At 41.8% G+C, this 19,913-nt stretch overlaps 1 protein-coding gene across 1 annotated transcript in view; it reads left to right on the top strand.

The window, feature by feature from the left end:
* LOC126215348 (charged multivesicular body protein 5) overlaps positions 1-19,913 on the top strand; it is a 53,394-nt gene that overhangs the window by 9,373 nt on the left and 24,108 nt on the right. The window contains exons 3-4 of the mRNA XM_049942034.1: positions 8,838-9,003; positions 17,491-17,718. Coding sequence (XP_049797991.1) covers positions 8,838-9,003; positions 17,491-17,718 — 394 coding nt within the window. The remainder of the gene's footprint in view (positions 1-8,837; positions 9,004-17,490; positions 17,719-19,913) is intronic.

Below are 19,913 nucleotides of genomic sequence, written 5' to 3'. Positions count from 1 at the left end.
GGTCCGTGCAGAACATCTCACGACATCATTGGTATCCTCTTTCTATCCTGCTACCTTTCTCTGGCAGAAACACAGAGTTAAACAGAGCCCCCTCTGTTTCAACCCTCAAAAAGCTGAACCCTATAATGAACCCTTCACTAAATGGGAATTTTTGCAGGTTCTTACCTCTTCATGTGACACAACCCCAGGCCCGGATTCCATCCACGACTAGATGATCCAACACTTGGACATTACATGGAGTCAGCATCTACTCAGGGTCTTCAACCGCATTTGGCTCACGGGTGCGTTCCCCCTCTCAACAGCGAGACAGTATAGTTATCCCATCCTTAAGCCTGGGAAGAACCCAGCGTCTCTAAACAGCTGCAGCCTGATTACCCTGATGAACTTCTTGAGAGCATGGTTAGCTTCCGATTATGTTGGGTACTCAAATATTGGGGCCTTTTGTACCTGTATCAGTGTGGCTTCTGTGAAGGATGATTTCCATCCGACCATTTACTCAGATTGGAAAGTGCAATCTTGTAGTAACCTCCGGCACCTTGTCACGGTCTTCTTTGACCTACATAAGGCATACGACACGACTTGGTGCTAACGTGTTTTAGTTACCCTCCGTGACTGTGGCTTTCGTGATCCTCTTTCGATTTTTATTCACAAGTTTTTATTCCACCAGCTCTTTCAGGCTCAAGTTGCACTTCACTCAGCACCCCTCAGATTCAGGAGAACAGTATCCTACAGGGTTCTGTATTAAGCATCACGCTCTTCCTCGCAGCCGTCAATGGGCTCGTAACCTCTGTTGTGCCCCTGGTTACCCCGACATTGTATGTCGACGAATTTGCATCTGGTGCAGCTCCCACTCGGTAGCGTCTGCTGAGTGCCGGCACCAAGGTGTGGTCCGATGGACCCACGTGTGGGCTGTCTCCCACGGCTTCCAGTTTTCTCCCTCAATGCATTTTTTGCTGTCAACCCATAGTACACCCCAATCCAGAACTTTATTTAGGCAACCAGCTCCCACAAATTGTAGCACAGTCAAATTTCTTAGGTCATATTTTTGATAAAAAGCTGACACGGCTGCCCCATATTTGCCACCTGAAGACTACATGCATGCAGAAGCTTAATGCCCTCCACTTCCTGGCCCACACGTCTTGGGGTGCAGACCGTGCCACTCTTCTCCATCTTCACTGTGCTCTGGCTTGTCCAGATTGAATTATGGAAGTCAGGTTTATGGCTTAGTGGCTCCTTCCACTTTGAAAATACTTGATCCTGTTCACAACTGTGGGGTGTATCTGGCCATTGGTAACGTTCGCACTAGTCCTGTTGACAGTCTCCTTGAAGATGTGGAGATTCCCCTCTACAAATACGATGCAGCGAACTCCTGGTTTCTTACGCAATTGCCATTTTCAGATTGCCTGGTCATCCTGTGTACCCTGTCCTCTTTGCAAGCGAGGGGCATCTCCCTCCTGGTTGCTCCCCATGGGTGGGATTGCCGGTTGCTATGCGTCTTACTTCCGTTTGTAAGAATCTCTATCTCCACTCACTGGAATGCACCCTGTGTATTTCCTCTCATACCCCCTCCCCTTGGATAGTGCCTAGACCATGGATTAGGACCGACCTATTTCAGGGTCCTAAGGTCTGTCATCCGTATGGTCTTCCGGCATCTTGCACATTCCATCCTTGCAGAGTTCCAGGATGCTACTATCTTCTACACTGGCAGTTCTGAGATGATTCATAAAGCAGGATATACTTTAACGTATTCTACTGGCTTAGAACACCGTTTATTGCTGGGATCAGGTAGTGTGTTCACAGCAGAGCTACTAGCCATTACCAAGGCCCTCCATTTTGTTACTCAGACTGCCTTTCACAGTGTTTTAATATGTATCAACTCAATGAGCAGCCTGCAGGCAATCTACAAATGTTACTCTCGTCATTCTTTGGTCTTTGCTATCCATGGCAATGCTGCCTGCTCAGTTGTCTTTCTCTGGGTCCCAAGTCATGTGGGTATCCCAGGGAATGAACTGGCTGACTGTTTGGCTAGAGAAGCCATTCCTTTCGTGACTCCAGCTGCGGTTATGCGGATCTGTGTCACATCCCTTTTTGCACAAAAGTGGAATGACATCTGGTGTGCTGCTCTCAGTAACAAACTTCACACAATCAAGGTGACTACTGCAGTTTAGAGCTTTTCCTTGCTTCTCGGAAGGAATCCACTGTTTTATGTCATCTACGTGTTGGTTATACCAGGCTCACCCATCGTTTCTTTCTGTGTAGTAAACCACCCCCACAATGTGGTTGTGGAGCCAGACTGATGGTATCCCACATATTGGAGGAATGTCTCATTCTTTTGGCCCCTTGTGCTAAGTATAGTCTTCCAGATTCCGTAGTTTTAATATTAGCAGATGATTCATGGATGGTTTTTATTTTCAGTTATAAGGTTTTGCTTTACTCTTGGAGCAGGGGCAGGGTGGTTATGGTTGGGGCCTCTCTTCATGTTTTATCACTCTGGGACCTCATGACCAATCCACCGTAGAAAACACTCCTCTTCTTTCTCCAGTTTTTGGTTTGGTCTAGCCTTTTATGCCTTTTGTTATGTATGTTTTAACTTCCTTGTTTTATAATTTGACTCCTCCGACTGGATCTGTCCACTTTTAGTGGACCCTCTCTCTTCGGTGAGTAACTTTGGAATCGTGGGGCTGGTGACTTTGCCATTTGGTCCCATAAACCCTCTCAATTAATCAGTCAGTACAACAGCAGCATGCAACAGAAAAGCTGACACTGTAAGTACACTTTAACTTCCCACCTAATTCTCAGCTTCCTTCATCGTGACTCGACTCAATTTTTAGAACAATGCGCAAGAGTATATCTTTATTTGGGATTGCTGGAGACTGGAATACCACATGTCTTCTTTGACCAATGACATCGTCGCCCTGCCAAAAACCCCAATTTCGAGCGTATCAAACATGTAGACCAAAACATTGTTCATCTCTGTATCCGGATCCCGCTCCAGCTACTGCCGGGTCTGGGTGCTGACGAGTCCTCTCCATTTGGCTAGGTCCTCCCACCACTTTTCTTCCTCCACTTGCTGCCAGGTCACACCTCTCCTTTCCACAGATATTCTCACTCCCATTTTCCACAGTGTTCTTGCGCGCCCTCTATGTTTTTTCCCATCCACCTTTAGTTCTTCCATAATTTTGGGGAGTCTCTGCCCATGCATCCTCTTAACATGCCCATACCATCTTATCTAGTTTTTTTTCTTCTTCTTGTTTAAGGTCCTTTCTAATCTCTACATTCCTTACTGTGTCCATTCTTGTTTTTCCCTTAACTGCTCTGAGAAATTTCATTTCCTCTGCTTGCAGTCTGCTCCAGTCCCTTTCTGTCATTGTCCATCTTTCTCCACCATAGGTGACGATAGGGAAATAATAATTCTTATACATAAGGAGTTTTGCTTTTTCTGAAACTTCCTTATTCCAAATCAGGTGTTTTATTGTTTGGTAGAAATTGTGCCTCCCTTCTGTAACCTCCTATTAATTTTGTTAGTTATTCTTCCATCCCTAGTTGATCCCTTTCTCTCTTCCAAATACCATTACTTCACTCTTATCTTCATTTATTTTTAATCCATACCTTTACATTATTTCCTTCCACACATCAAGTTGTAACTGTACATCTACATCTTTATCACCCCATATTACCATATCATCTTCAAAAATCATCTTTTTGTCTTTTTGTTTTACTGTATCTTTAATTGCCCTATTCATTCCCTCCATCACAACATTAAAAAGTGCAGGAGATAGAATACTTCCTTGCTTAAGTCCTTGTCTTATTTCGAAGTATTCAGAGTTCCCCTATGGTGTTCGAATTCTACAATTGTGTCACCTGTACATTGTCTTTATTACATTTATGTATCCATCTTCTATATCTATCTTCTTCATTTCTTCCCAGAGTCTTTCCCTGTTAACTGAGTCTTATGCCTTTTCTATGTCTATAAAAACCATTATCACCCTTTTGTTATACTCTCAACTTTTTTTCACGGTTGATGGATAGGAAATATCAGGTCGATCGTGCTTCTATCTTTCCTAAACCCATGCTGTTCTTCACTCAACTCCTTTTCTATCTTTTCACTTATTCGATTTAGTAAAATTCTTTCAAAAATCTTGGCTGTATGACTCATAAGGGTTATTCCCCTGTAGTTTTTACAAAGTCTTTTATTGCCCTTTTTGAAGATGGGAACAATGTCTCCCCTTCTCCAATCGTCAGGTATTGTACTATTTCTCCATACACTTGATAGTACCCTATGCAGCCACTGCATTCCCACTGGACTGCTGCTCATATCATGTCCACGGATACTTCATCAGGTCCTGGGGCTTTCCCCTCATCCATCTTCTTCACAGCTATTTCCATTTCTTCCAGTGTAATTTGTCCTAATTCTTCTTCCCAACTTCTCTCAATTTCTCCATTATTTGTTGTTTCCTCATGTACCTGCTCCACAGCATTTAACAGTTTCTTAAAATCTTCTTTCCAGAGATCTTTCATATTCCCTGGATCTTCAATCACAGTACCGTCCTCTGTTTCCATCTTTACTGGTACTTCAGAAGCCTTCCTTTTATTTTTCATCATTTTATAGAACATTTTCTTATTGCTGCTCACATCTTCTTCAAGTTTTTTTGTAAACTCTTCCCATGCTTTTTCCTCTGCTGTATCAAACGTGTCGACCAAAACATTGTTCATAACACCTCTAAAGACACAAATTCCACGCAAATCCAGACACTAACTGAACACAATGATGATAGCGGGACAGTCATGTGGATAAAAGGGGGGTTTTTGGGTGGGGACTAACTGAAAGTTCAGTAATGAGAACAACAACAACACTGTTCAAGATGCAACACTCTGGAACACTGAAACTGCAAAAAAAAAAAAAAAAAAAAAAAAAAGAACAGTTAGCCTGTATAACTCAGTAGCTCAACCGTAGACCAGGATACGAATAATTCCCCCCCCCCCCCCCCCCCCCCACACACACACACACACACACACACACACACACACACACATACGCGCGCGCGCGCAGAGCAAAAATTCACTTGTGGTATTGGTGGCTTTTCTGTTGCATGTTGCTGTTGGTAGCCGTGTGCACTGCGAAAGATGGGAAGGGAACATGATGAATGTGTGTCAGATAGGGCAAAAGAAAATAGTTTTTGATAAACATCATAAATGGATCAATGTTGTTTAGTTGAATCATGGGAGAAATAGGTGGATCAATGTTTTTAATTAAAATTTGAGAGCAGTTAGGTGGATCAGTGTTTGCAATTAAATCATGGGAGAAGATAGGTTGGTGAATGTTCATTAATAATAGAGTCAAAAGTTTTATATATTAACATAACATTGATCCTCTTACTCAATGGCTACGTTATGCAGGCACCTAAGAGTACAGTTTAAATTTTACGATTTATTCTGTTTTACGTAACAACATTCTGCACAGTATGTTCCATTGTGCCACCACATAATTTCATACACCCCATGTCATGACGACTGTAGCAGACTACAGCTCTGTCATGTAGCTGAAAGTGTGCTAATGTTCACTTGTGCCTAGTCTTGTTTAATGCTCTGTCTCTAATATTCGAAAATGCTGAGCATCTGTAGTTGTCTAGTTACAGTTCTTTAACAAAACTAAACAACTTTGATAAAGCCATCATATGGACAGTCCGTGAATTTTATGACAATGCCGAGTACCCAATATCAGAAAAATTGAGAAAAAAATTAGTTGCAAAAATAAATTTTTTAGATCTGTTAGGTCAGTGAGAGACATATTAAATGATATAGGATTGAAATACAAGTATCGAAATGACGGTAGACAATTTTTACTTGATCACGACGACATAGCAACTTCGAGAATAAAATTTTTGGGGACAATAAATTCACTGTGTAGTTAAAGTGACATGCGGTTTATATTCTATTTGTATGAAACTTGGGTTACTCACAACCGTACATCATGCATAATTCGAGCCAAAGTGGGGTCCTTAAGGCACCTGTTGGGCAAGGGATCCTCTGATTGTTGTACGTGGAGGGTGAAGAAAGACTGGTTTTCTTAAAGAAAGTAAATTAGTTTACAGGTGTAGGATATATTGTGAAATACAGATATTTTTGGCTCATCTTCACGCGTGACAACTCTTGGGAATGAAACAGCTCTGATAGGTGTTCTGCACATGTATTACTGTACTTACCATGAAAATTTTAGACAGAAAGGGTCCATTTCCCATTAATTCCCAGTGCAGTAACATGTGTGACTTTTGTGCCAAGTCTACATTACTTTTACAGTGTGTCTATCTTTTCTTGTTCCAAGCACTCGTGGGGTAAGGAGAGTGCACATTCTGCATCGTAGTTGGGAGTGAGGATTGGTAATTTCCAGCATTCTCAAACAGTGCTGTCACTAAATGTGTTAGAACTACAGTACCTCCGAGTCTATAAAAGACAGACAAAAAGAATATCACTTTCAATACTCAGTATTTGATATTGATTAATCGATATATTGATAATTTAGATATCGGCATGTATATCAATATATTGTGAAAAAATTTTGATATTGTTTGCCCATCGCCGGCCGGGGTGGCAGAGCGGTTCTAGGCGCTACAGTCTGGAACCACAACCGCGCGACTGCTACGTCGCAGGTTCGAATCCTGCTTCGGGCGTGGATGTGTGTGATGTGCTTAGGTTAGTTAGGTTGAAGTAGTTCTAAGTTCTAGGGGACTGATGACCTTAGAAGTTAAGTCCCATAGTGCTCATAGTCTTTTTTTCCCCCCATCATTGCTCTCCTGTGCCAGCCTCTTAATGTCAGAGCAGCAGATGCACCCAACATCCTCAGTTATTAGTTGGATATATTCCAGTATCAGTTTTCCCTTACCATTTTTACCCTCGACATCCCCTAAAAATACCGTTAAACTTACTTCTTAATGTATTAACATGTCCTATCATCCTGCCTCTTATTCTTTTCAGTGTTTTCTACACATTCATCTTGTTGTTGTTGTTGTTGTTGTTGTTGTTGTTGTCTTCAGTCCTGAGACTGGGTTGATGCAGCTCTCCATGCTACTCTATCCTGTGCAAGCTTCTTCATCTCCCAGTACCTACTGCAACCTACATCTTTCTGAAGCTGCTTGGTGTATTCATCTCTTGGTCTCCCTCTACGATTTTTACCTTCCACGCTGCCCTCCAATACTAAATTGGTGATCCCTTGATGCCTCAGAACATGTCCTACCAACTGATCCCTTCTTCTAGTCAAGTTGTGCCACAAACTTCTCTTCTCCCCAATCCTATTCAACACCTCCTCATTAGTTATGTGATCTACCCATCTAATCTTCAGCATTCTTCTGTAGCACCACATTTAGAAAGCTTCTATTCTCTTCTTGTCTAAACTATTTATCGTCCATGTTTCACTTCCATACATGGCTACACTCCATACAAATACTTTCAGAAACGGAAACGACTTCCTGACACTTGAATCTATACTCGATGTTAACAAATTTCTCTTCTTCAGAAACGCTTTCCTTGCCATTGCCAGTCTACATTTTATCTCCTCTCTACTCTGACCATCATCAGTTATTTTGCTCCCCAAATAGCAAAACTCCTTTACTACTTTAAGTGTCTCATTTCCTAATCTAATACCCTCAACATCACCCAGCTTAATTCGACTACATTCCATTATCCTCGTTTTGCTTTTGTTGATGTTCATCTTATATCCTCCCTTCAAGACACTATCCATTCCATTCAACTGCTCTTCCAAGTCCTTTGCTGTCTCTGACAGACTTACAATGTGATCAGCGAACCTCAAAGTTTTTATTTCTTCTCCATGGGTTTTAATACCTACTCCGAATTTTTCTTTTGTTTCCTTCACTGCTTGCTCAATATACAGATTGAATAACACTGGGGAGAGGCTACAACCCTGTCTCACTCCCTTCCTAACCACTGCTTCCCTTTCACGCCCCTCAACTCTTATAACTGCCATTTGGTTTCTATACAAATTGTAAATAGCCTTCTGCTCCCTATATTTTCCCCTGCCACCTTCAGAATTTGAAAGAGAGTATTCCAGTCAACATTGTCAAAAGCTTTCTCTAAGTCTACAAATGCTAGAAACATAGGTTTGCTCTTTCTTAATCTAGCTTCTAAGATAAGCCGTAGGGTCAGTATTGCCTCACATGTTCCAATATTTCTACGGAATCCAAACTGATCTTCCCCAAGGTCGGCTTCTACTAGTTTTTCCATTCGTCTGTAAAGAATTCGCGTTAGTATTTTGCAGTTGTGACTTATTAAACTGATAGTTCGGGAATTTTCACATCTGTCAACACCTGCTTTCTTTGGGATTGGAATTATTATATTCTTCTTGAAGTCTGAGGGTATTTTGCCTGTCTCATACATCTTGCTCACCAGATGGTAGAGTTTTTCAGGACTGGCTCTCCCGAGGCCGTCAGTAGCTCTAATGGAATGTTGTCTACTCCCGGGGCCTTGTTTCGACTCAGGTTTTTCAGTGCTCTGTCAAACTCTTCACGCAGTATCATATCTCCCATTTCATCTTCATCTACATCCTCTTCCATTTCCATAATATTATCCTCAAGTACATCACCCTTGTATAGACCCCCTATTTCTCTATTCATCTTATCTTTGATTATTACGAGAATCTCATAGTTTCTTGTCAGTCTATCTAATTTTCAACATCCTAAGCATTACGCCTCAAACACTTTGATTCTCTTCTTTTTCCATTTTTTTCACAGTCCATGATCTACTTTCATAAGAGGGAAATACAGGCGTGCATGTAATTTTACCACACACTGACATTTTAAAAATCGCTTTGAGGACTCATTTTTCAGGTACGAACAGCAAGTGGACAACTTGAGACAGCAGGCGTTCAACATGGAACAGGCCAATTATGCAACTCAGACATTGAAAGACACTCACGCCACTGTGGCAGCCATGAAGGCCGGTGCAAAGCAAATGCAGAAGGAGTTCAAGAAGCTCAACATTGATGAAATTGAGGTACATTTTCACAGTGTTTCCTCTGTACAGGCAGGCAGAAGACAAGAGAGTTATAGATGTGGAAGAGGTTTGCTGCTCCTGAAATCTTAAGAAATAATTATAACTTGTGTATATTAAAACTAAACTTGTACCAGTTACTTCATTTGAAATGGCTCAAACTGCTGTGGGATCAGCTCACATAACTCCCAGCCACTGTCAGCTTGCGGAACCTTCTCACTGCTACTTTTCACTCGAGCATCTCGCCAGTAGGCCCCACGAGGTTAAGTGCACCCCGCACCAGTTACCCTAACAAGTAAAGCCCCATGCGGATTTGAAAATTGAACTGGGTCAGTGTGAATAAGGTGAGAGTTAGTCGTTTAGTAGGTTTAGTCCTTGTGGTGTGTGAACATTTTACCCCCTCTATCCAAATTCACACACACACACACACACACACACACACACACAAAACTTGGTAGGAGTCCTACGCAGGGAAAATTTTGTGATGAGCCTGATGTGATTTGAGTGCACAACCTCATAATCTGCGGTCATATGCTCTATCATTTTTCCAAAGAGTTGACCGCAAATAAATACAAGTAATGTTGATTACTTAGTAGGTAGAATGTTTTGTAAAGTGATTTGGTAAGTTAATCAAAGAACTCAGTTCATCTGCTTTGCTCCATAAAGTTTACCTCACTGTCATTAACTTTTGTCAGCAATGCACAATTTGCGTAGTTTCTGTTGTTGTAAGGGATTTCCTTCTAAACAAATGGTACTGTTGTCAAAACATTTATTGTTAATAATAAATCATAGGGGTATTAATAACAATAGGTGTTCTTGTCTTACGATGTGGTGATGTAGGTATACCTTCCAGAATGAATTTTCACTCTGCAGCAGAATGTGCTGATTTGAATATTCTTGGAAAATTAAAATTGTGTGCTGGAGTGAGACTCAGATGTGAGACCTTTGCTTTTTGCAGGCAAATGGTCTACGGTCTGTGAGCTATCGGAATACATCTGACGATATGCCCTCACAGCTTCACTTCATTCTTCCAGGACTACTAGTCCCATACAGTATGGAGGAGAACTGCTGTGAAGTTTGGAAGTTAGCAGAGTAGTCACTGGCAGCAGTGTGTAGGCAGGTCGTGAGAAGTGGTTGTGTAGCTCAGTAGTGACAGTACTTACCCATGAAAGTCAGAGGTCCCAGTTTAGAGTCCTGGTCTTGCACACAGTTTTAATCTGCCAGGAAATTTCAAGTCAGGTATTCCTTGATTTGTTCCATGTTTCCTCAAGGTTCTCCTTATTGAAAGGATTTATAGAACATGGAGGAATGAGTTAAGTCACTCCTTTTATGTACCTACATATTTGGGACTCTTGGAATTCTTATGTATCTACATCTACATTTATACTCCGCAAGCCACCCAACGGTGTGTGGCGAAGGGCACTTTACGTGCTACTGTCATTACCTCCCTTTTCTGTTCCAGTCGCGTATGTTTCGCGGGAAGAACGACTGTCTGAAAGCCTCCGTGCGCACTCGAATCTCTCTTATTTTGCATTCGTGATCTCCTCGGGAGGTATCAGTAGGGGGAAGCAATATATTCGATACCTCATCCAGAAATGCACCCTCTTGAAACCTGGCGAGCAAGCTACACCGCGATGCAGAGCGCCTCTCTTGCAGAGTCTGCCACTTGAGTTTGCTAAACATCTCTGTAACGCTATCACGGTTACCAAATAATCCTGTAATGAAATGCACTGCTCTTCTTTGGATCTTCTCTATCTCCTCCGTCAACCCGATCTGGTACGGATCCCACACTGTTCAGCAATACTCAAGTATAGGTCGAACGAGTGTTTTGTAAGCCACCTCCTTTGTTGATTAACTACATTTTCTAAGGACTCTCCCAATGAATCTTAACCTGGTACCCGCCTTACCAACAATTAATTTTATATGATCATTCCACTTCAAATCGTTCCGCACGCATACTCCCAGATATTTTACAGAAGTAAGTGCTACCAGTGTTTGTTCCGCTATCATATAATCATACAATAAAGGATCCTTCTTTCTATGTATTCGCAATACATTACATTTGTCTATGTTAAGGGTCAGTTGCCACTCCCTGCACCAAGTGCCTATCCACTGCAGATCTTCCCGCATTTCGCTACAATTTTCTAATGCTGCAACTTCTCTGTATACTACAGCATCATCCGCAAAAAGCCGCATGGAACTTCAGACACTATCTACGTTCCACTGAGACCGATTGTTAGCGCTCCTGGCTCACCAACGTATAAACTGGCAAAACCCTTGGCCTCTCTGCTCCAGCCACACGTGGGAAAGACCGATACATACATTAAGGACTCAGGACATTTCATTGAGAAGCCGAAGAAACTGAAACTTGCGCCAAACGACATCCTGGTCAGTTTTGATGTTGTTTCGTTATTTACGAAAGTGCCACTCAGCGACGCTCTGGAGCACATCGGTTCCATGTTCCCGCAAGACATCAAAAAGCTCTTCCATGCATGACTCACCACGAGCTATTTCACGTGGAATGGCGATTTCTACGAACAGCTGGAAGGCGTCGCCATGGGTAGTCCTCTCAGTCCAGTGGTGGCCAACTTCTTCATGGAACAATTCGAAGCACAGGCACTGGACTCGGCGACTTGCAAACCTAAGATGTGTACAGGTACGTCGATGATACTTTCGTGGTGTGGAGCCATGGTGAAGAACAGCTCAGTGAATTCCTGAGACACTTGAACAGCCTCCATGCCAACATAACATTTACCATGAAAGTAGAAAAGGACAAGAAACTGCCATTTCTAGATGTGCTTGTCACAAGGAACGGCGAAAACCTGGGACACAGCGTGTATCGAAAACCGACACACACGGACCGATACCTGCACAAACTGTCAAACCACCACCCGAGCCAGAAAAGAGGCATGATTAGTATGCTCGTAACGAGAGCAGGACGAATATGTGAGCCTCAACACCTCAAACGAGAAATGCAACACCTGGAAACTGTTCTGAGGAGCAATGGGTACTCCACAAATTACATTAGAAGTGTAACAGAGCCAAACACTCGGCGAAGTAAGGAACCAGAAAAAGAAATGTCGGGTACGGCCTTTCTGCCATACATTCCCAGAGTGACGGACAGAATCGGCCGTATATTGCGCAAACACGGCGTAAAGACGATTTTCAAACCGACAAGGAAGATCAAAGAGTGTCTTAGATCGGCGAAGGAGAAAAGAGACCCACTTGCAATGTCGGGAATATACCGTATACCTTGCACATGCGGAAAAGTTTATGTCGGAATGACTGGACGGTCAATCAACACCAGGATCAAAGAACATAAGAGACATTGCAGGTTGGGGCAGGTGGAGAAATCAGCCGTGGCAGAGCACGCACTGAGTGAGGCCGACCACGTAATAAAATCTGCCGTCACGGAAGTTCTGGCTGAAGAGAAGCTGTAGAAATACAAAAACACGCAAACAGTTTCTACAAGAAAGAGGAAAGCCTTAAGGTAAACGGATCCTGGCTTCCCGTACTGCAGCGAACGACCGTCGCAGGTAGCAAGAGGAGAACCGCACTGGAAATGACCGCGGAGAAGCCCTCGGACGTTGGTGTGCCAGGTACATATAGTCTGCGGCCGCGAGCTCGCCTCCAGTTCACCACCGGCAATGGAGGGTGAAGCTTTGACAATGCCAGCCACTCGTGCTGGCGAAACGTCAGAAAAATCATTAGATGAACGTCGGCCGAAGAACCCGAGACAGAAGCCAATAGGCAGTTTGTCAACAAGTGGCCACGAAAGCCTTAACAATTTTGTACTATCTACTAGGTCATTTATATATATTGTGAAAAGCAATGGTCCCATAACAATCCCCTGTGGCACGCCAGAGGTTACTTTAACGTCTGTAGACGTCTCTCCATTGATAACAACATGCTGTGTTCTGTTTGCTGAAAACTCTTCAGTCCAGCCACACAGCTGGTCTGATGTTCCGTAGGCTCTTACTTTGTTTATCAGGCGACAGTGCGGAACTGTATCGAACGCCTTCCGGAAGTCAAGGAAAATAGCATCTACCTGGGAGCCTGTATCTAATATTTTCTGGGTCTGATGAACAAATAAACCGAGTTGGGTCTCACACGATCGCTGTTTCCGGAATCCATGTTGATTCCTACAGAGTAGATTCTGGGTTTCCAAAAACGACATGATACTCGAGCAAAAAACATGTTCTAAAATTCTACAGCAGATCGACGTCAGAGATATAGGTATATAGTTTTGCGCATCTGCTCGACGACCCTTCTTGAAGACTGGGACTACCTGTGCTCTTTTCCAATCATTTGGAACCTTCCGTTCCTCTAGAGACTGGCGGTACACGGCTGTTAGAAGGGGGGCAAGTTCTTTCGCGTACTCTGTGTAGAATCGAATTGGTATCCCGTCAGGTCCAGTGGACTTTCCTCTGTTGAGTGATTCCAGTTGCTTTTCTATTCCTTGGACACTTATTTCGATGTCAGCCATTTTTTCGTTTGTGCGAGGCTTTAGAGAAGGAACTGCAGTGCGGTCTTCCTCTGTGAAACAGCTTTGGAAAAAGGTGTTTAGTATTTCAGCTTTACACGTGTCATCCTCTGTTTCAATGCCATCATCATCCCGGAGTGTCTGTATATGCTGTTTCGAGCCACTTACTGATTTAACGTAAGACCAGAACTTCCTAGGATTTTCTGTTAAGTCGGTACATAGAATTTTACTTTCGAATTCACTGAACGCTTCACGCATAGCCCTCCTTACGCTAACTTTGACATCGTTTAGGTTCTGTTTGTCTAAGAGGTTTTGGCTGCGTTTAAACTTGGAGTGAAGCTCTCTTTGCTTTCGCAGTAGCTTCCTAACTTTGTTGTTGAACCACGGTGGGTTTTTCCCGACCCTCACAGTTTTACTCGGCACGTACCTGTCTCAAACGCATTTTACAATTGCCTTAAACTTTTTCCATAAACACTCAACATTGTCAGTGTTGGAACAGAAATTTTCGTTTTGATCTGTTAGGTAGTCTGAAATCTGCCTTCTATTACTCTTGCTAAACAGATAAACCTTCCTCCCTTTTTTTATATTCCTATTAACTTCCATATTCAGGGATGCTGCAACGGCCTTATGATCACTGTATAAGAGACAGTCAAGTGAAAACTGAACACCCACTGGAATGGAACCATGGTATGGTTCCATTCAAAAGTTATCACCACACGCATTAAGACATTTATCCCACTGGGAGACTAGACGAGAGTTCCTGTTTTGTAGAACGCAGTTGGCTGATAACGTATTCACAACCTCATTCAATCTTGCACTTCTTCATCCAACTGAGACAGACATCCACGCGTGGCTTTCTTCAGTCCGCAAAAGATATTAAAATCACACTGTGAAAGATCCGGTCTATACAGAGGCTGTTTCATTGTTTCCCAGCCACATTGCTTGAAGTGCAACAGGATGATTCCTGGCTGTTTTGAATTTGTTGTGCATCACAGTTTCTGCAAGGTGTTTTCATAGGTCTGCACGCTGATTGTTGTTCCATGCTCAAGGAACTCTACAAGCAGAGGACCCCTGTAGTCGCCCTCCCCCACACTGCCAATCAGACTTAGACCATGCATCAGTGATTTGGTTGGGAAAAACTGCAACATCCTCCATACAGCCCTGATCCTTTATCTTAGGACTTACACACATTCGGCAACGAAGAAAGACATGCGTGGGCGTCAATTTCAGTTGGGCGAGAAAGTGCAAGAGTGTGTGTGGTTGTGGATCCATCAGGTATGGATATCTGGAACAGGGTCAGCTCAGCCTCATTACCGTATTTACTCGAATCTAAGCCGCACTCGAATCTAAGCCGCACCTGAAAAATGAGACTTGAAATAAAGGAAAAAATAATTTCCCGAATCTAAGCCGCAGCTGAAATTTGAGACTCGAAATTCAAGGGGAGAGAAAAGTTTTATGCCGCACCTCCAAATCGAAACAAAGTTGGTCCATCGTAATATGAGACAGAATTCAGGTCGAATGAATGACGATACAGCTACAGTAGTTTGGTTCGAGCCGTAAGCTTAGCAGTTAAGCTTTACCAGGTAGCCATTGCTATGCGTCAGGCGCGCTCCGTCCTTATTTATGCGGGTACCCTTCGTTTTTCACGTGCTTCGTCTGGTTTGAATTGATTGCTTATTTTTCTTTGATCTGATAATTACCGTTCTCTTTGTTATAGGTATTTTCGTCACTCTAAGCTGAAAATGCATTACTGTACTGTGTTATGCATTGTTTGTTGCATTCCGATAATGACAGTAGCGAAACAATGGCAAGAGACTGCTATTTGTTGTTATTTACACTGTTGCTTTCTTTGATAATGATCAACAAGAACCAAATAATAAACTGCGTATGATAGATGATGTTCTGAACGAGAGTTTAGCTAAAATTTTTCTCCGTTTGAAAATCTTTGCAGATGCCTCTTTAGTACATTATTTTCTGCACAGAAATTAGAGTCATCTTAGATTTAAAAATCTAGTCAATTGCCATGCTTTATTTCTGACTGTATCACTATTAGGCATAAGAATAATACGAATATGAACATGACATATGTGTATAATTCCGCGTTTGTGTTGTCTCACTCTAGTTTCGTAGTTTATTAGGCAGACAGGATTTAAATGAGATAGCAGCAAACACGAAAGAATACATGGCAAAATGTTTATATTCGTATTATTCTTATGGTGAAGAGAATACTGCATGTGATTCAGAATTCACAAAAGTTCCCATTAGCAACCATCTCTTCTCACAGGTAGAAAAAAAATCAGAAGGTATAATTGGCCATACTGACAAACATCGCAAACGGTCTTGCCAGTCGGATTTTCGTAATACATTGAAAAGCTGCTACATTCGAATATGAACAATACGGAATTTGTATTTACTTCGTTGGATAATGTATGAAAATGCAGTGGTCGAAATTCGGGGCGGAGAAAAAAAGCTCGTCTTCCACCCTTTTTTTTTTTTTTTTAATTTATTTACTGACGCAGAGGTTTTGGCGCCAGTATTTATCTTTGTGCCTGTAAGCATGCCTGTGTAGCGCTACATATATTCGACGGCAGAAGTTAGTTGTGGCGGCACCTACCAACATATTTCAGAACTTCCACTTACTTTGCACTCGATTCTAAGCCGCAGGCGGTTTTTTGGATTACAAAAACCGGAAAAAAAGTGCGGCTTAGATTCGAGTAAATACGGTAAGTCAAATGAGGAGCTGCTTGAATAAAGAAGTAGTAGCATTTTCAGGATTAATTTGCTGGCAATGATGGCTGGAGGGATTAGCAAACTGCTGATCCCATGTCCCACGATCACACCAAGCTCTTTGTACTGCCTTGTAGGCACCAGTTATCTAGCCAGAATAGGTCTAAGATCCAATTCCTGAGTGAGTAATGGTGGTGGTAAAAAAAAAAAAAAAACATAATTAAAGGATTCCTTAGGGGCTGACTTGTATAGTGAGAAAAAATAGGAACCTGTGTTCCAGAACACCAACAGTCTTACTGTGAGGTAACACCTGTTGCCATTATATGATGGAAGTTAAGTGCTGTTGGGCTTGGCTAGCACTAGGTCTGCTTAGTGTCATTGGCAAGCGGGGTGCACTTGGCCCTTGTGAGGCCAGTTGAGAAGTTGGTCATGAAAACTGTCAACCTCCGGGAGAATGGTGTGCTGACTAGGTGCTCCTCCATATTCACATCCACATTCAATGACGCTTGACTGACTGCTGAGAATGATACGGCAGTCGGTCAATTCTGTTGGGCATTCTGAGACCTGTTCAGATCAAGTATGAGTTTCTTTTTGTTTGAGTTTTAGAGCATAAACAAAATGTTTGATGTAACACACAAGTAGCACAGGAATAGCAAATGGAAATATGTGGAAAGTGATCCACCTGCCTTGGTAAAAAAAACTGCTTTAAAGCAAAAACTATTGTAATATACTTTGCCTTGCAAGGACCATATCTCCTCAAGCAAAGATTTATGTACTACTCTATTTCATTGCTTTATGGCCTACAGGCAAATTCTTCGTGTCACAGCATAGGCCACAGTAGTAGATAAGCAGCAGTATTTTGGTATAACTAAGAGAGGATCAATTTTTCTGTGAAACTAGCAACTTCTTTGTTTTCATGTAATTGCAACCTTTCTTAGTTGAACTAGAACTTGACAATTTACCTTGGCAAATAATGCTCTGTTGATTGTTATTAGTGTGAGCTACAGAAGCAGTTAATTATAGCTCAATTTTTGCAGTAATAAAGTATGTTGATTCATGTTCCTGATGATTTTGTATTTCATGATCAGATATAATGTTTGATGAATGCCTGCTGATGGTGGAAAAAATCACACTAATGCTGATGTCGCTTAAATTACTTGTAAACCTGTTTCCATTCTCATTGTGTGTATTGTGCAACACTAGATTTTCATAAGTGCAGTTGATCTGTTTCTGAGAGTTGTGTGATGTAGAGTACACGTGTGTGCCACTTCTCATTGAAGGATGTGCAAGACGATATGGCAGACCTGTTGGATCAAGCGGAAGAAGTGCAGGAGGCTCTGGGACGTTCATATGGCATGCCCGAGATTGATGACGACGAATTGGCTGCCGAGTTGGACGCTTTGGGTGACGAAATAGCTCTCGACGATGACACTTCCTATCTAGATGACGCGGTCAAGGCCCCGACTGCTCCAGATAAGGAACCCGGAGCTGACAGCTTGCGGAACAAGGTACTGTGTCCTTTCTTTGTAAATTAATTTTTGCTGAAAACTGTCTTGCATTAATGCAAGGGGTGAAGTGCTGTACACTTTTGTGAAGCCTTCATCAGTATCCTTAACCCTAGAGTTGGCACACCATTTTTTGTAACAAGAGAGGGCACACGCCTTCTTTGTACATTGTAAAGGATAGCTGTCTTTATGTTACTAAGGTAAATGTGTAGGAGCAAAATCACAGTTTAATCTTAGTCTAATTAAACAGTGATAAAATCAACTTACATTATAAGAGCTAAATCACTGTTCAGATTAGCAGTAAAAAAATACACTGTTCATTATGTAGCTCTGTTGCTGTGTACTAGTGTTCCCCACATTAATAACCCACTCTAAACATTAAACAGTGCAGTTGCATCAGATCCCTGTCAACTGTTTATTTGATCAGTAATTGAACATGTGACACCACAACCTATTAGTGTTCTAGCTGAATCAGCAATGAAGAAATACGTACTGGCTCGCAGTTGTTTTACAACAATGTAACTGCACAAGACAGCGTTATTTGTGATTGGCACACTTTATACATAGGCATACCTGCTCGAGGGTTAAATTTGGCAAGTTGTTTTTTTGTTGGTAAAATTTGATGGTTCAAACCAGCAGTGAGTTAAAAGTAAACTGCAGTGAGTTACCTTAGGTTTAGGCTAGGGAGGTTACGGTGTGTGTGTATGTTGGGGGGGGGGGGGGGGGTTGGACAGCGTGACTGTTTCTCCTACAGCATGAGAAAGGAATTTCATTCCAGAAGCTAGCAAAGCAAAGCTTTGTCAGTGGTGCAGTGCTTCTGCCTTTCGGTGAGTTGTTTCTTTATTGCTAAATAAATCATTTTTCATATGAGAATGAAATATCAGAATACAAAAATTTAAAAAGATTGTAACTCCTCAACGTACCATTAACCCATATTTTAGGCAATAAATATGTGACACATATTGTGAAATCCAGTTGTAATTTTACCCTTGTATACCGTAATTTGATAATAAACATTCTACAGACATGGTTAAGTAAATGAAAACAATAGAAATAAAATAAAATAAATAAAAACAATAATCTGCTTCAAAACATCGGGCACAAAATTTAAGAAGCTGTCATGCTATACACTGAAAGCCACCATTTTTTTCTGATGATATGATGTAAAAGGCACATAAAGTTCATGATGTAAAAGGCACATAAAGTAACTGGAAAGTACATCGATAACTTTGACCATCAGTTTTTCCGAAATGGTAGAGTACCTGTGGATAATCAGAGATGTGTTTGCTTATGTTGACTCCTCTTCCATTGAGTGAAGTTCCCAGGAAATCAGGTGATCACACTTGCCACGTCATCCGTATTAGATATTTGGAATGATGGTAATATCAAGTGAGGGTAGTTTATCACTTTGTAATTTATGCCTCAGTTGCAATGTGTCAAAATAAATGTAGCATTGGACATTAAGAGTGTTCTACCATTGGCATGACTGTACTTGTGTGTACATCGTATCAAGGATTCACCCATTTTATTTGTATCCATAATAGTTAAACACCGTGTATAAATGACCTAATACATAACATTTAATGGCCCTCGAAAACACTTTGCCGACAGTCTGGTAAGATGGCATCATTAAAAAAATAGGTTGTTGTTGTTGTTGTTGTTGTTGTTGTGGTCTTCAGTCCTGAGACTGGTTTGATGCAGCTCTCCATGCTACTCTATCCTGTGCAAGCTTTTTCATCTCCCAGTACCTACTGCAACCTACATCCTTCTGAATCTGCTTAGTGTATTCATCTCTTGGTCTCCCTCTACGATTTTTACCCTCCACGCTGCCCTCCAATACTAAATTGGTGATCCCTTGATGCCTCAGAACATGTCCTACAAACCGATCCCTTCTTCTGGTCAAGTTGTGCCACAAACTTCTCTTCTCCCCAATCCTATTCAATACTTCCTCATTAGTTATGTGATCTACCCATCTAATCTTCAGCATTCTTCTGTAGCACCACATTTCAAAAGCTTCTATTCTCATCTTGTCCAAACTATTTACCGTCCATGTTTCACTTCCATACATGGCTACACTCCATACAAATACTTTCAGAAACGGAAACGACTTCCTGACACTTAGATCTATACTCGATGTTAACAAATTTCTCTTCTTCAGAAACGCTTTCCTTGCCATTGCCAGTCTACATTTTATATCC

Source organism: Schistocerca nitens, chromosome 12 (genome assembly GCF_023898315.1).
Source record: "Schistocerca nitens isolate TAMUIC-IGC-003100 chromosome 12, iqSchNite1.1, whole genome shotgun sequence".
In the NCBI taxonomy this organism is placed as follows: Eukaryota; Metazoa; Arthropoda; class Insecta; order Orthoptera; family Acrididae; genus Schistocerca; species Schistocerca nitens.
The sequence above is the reverse complement of the archived record's forward strand: the minus strand, read 5'-3'. Positions and strand labels throughout refer to the sequence as shown.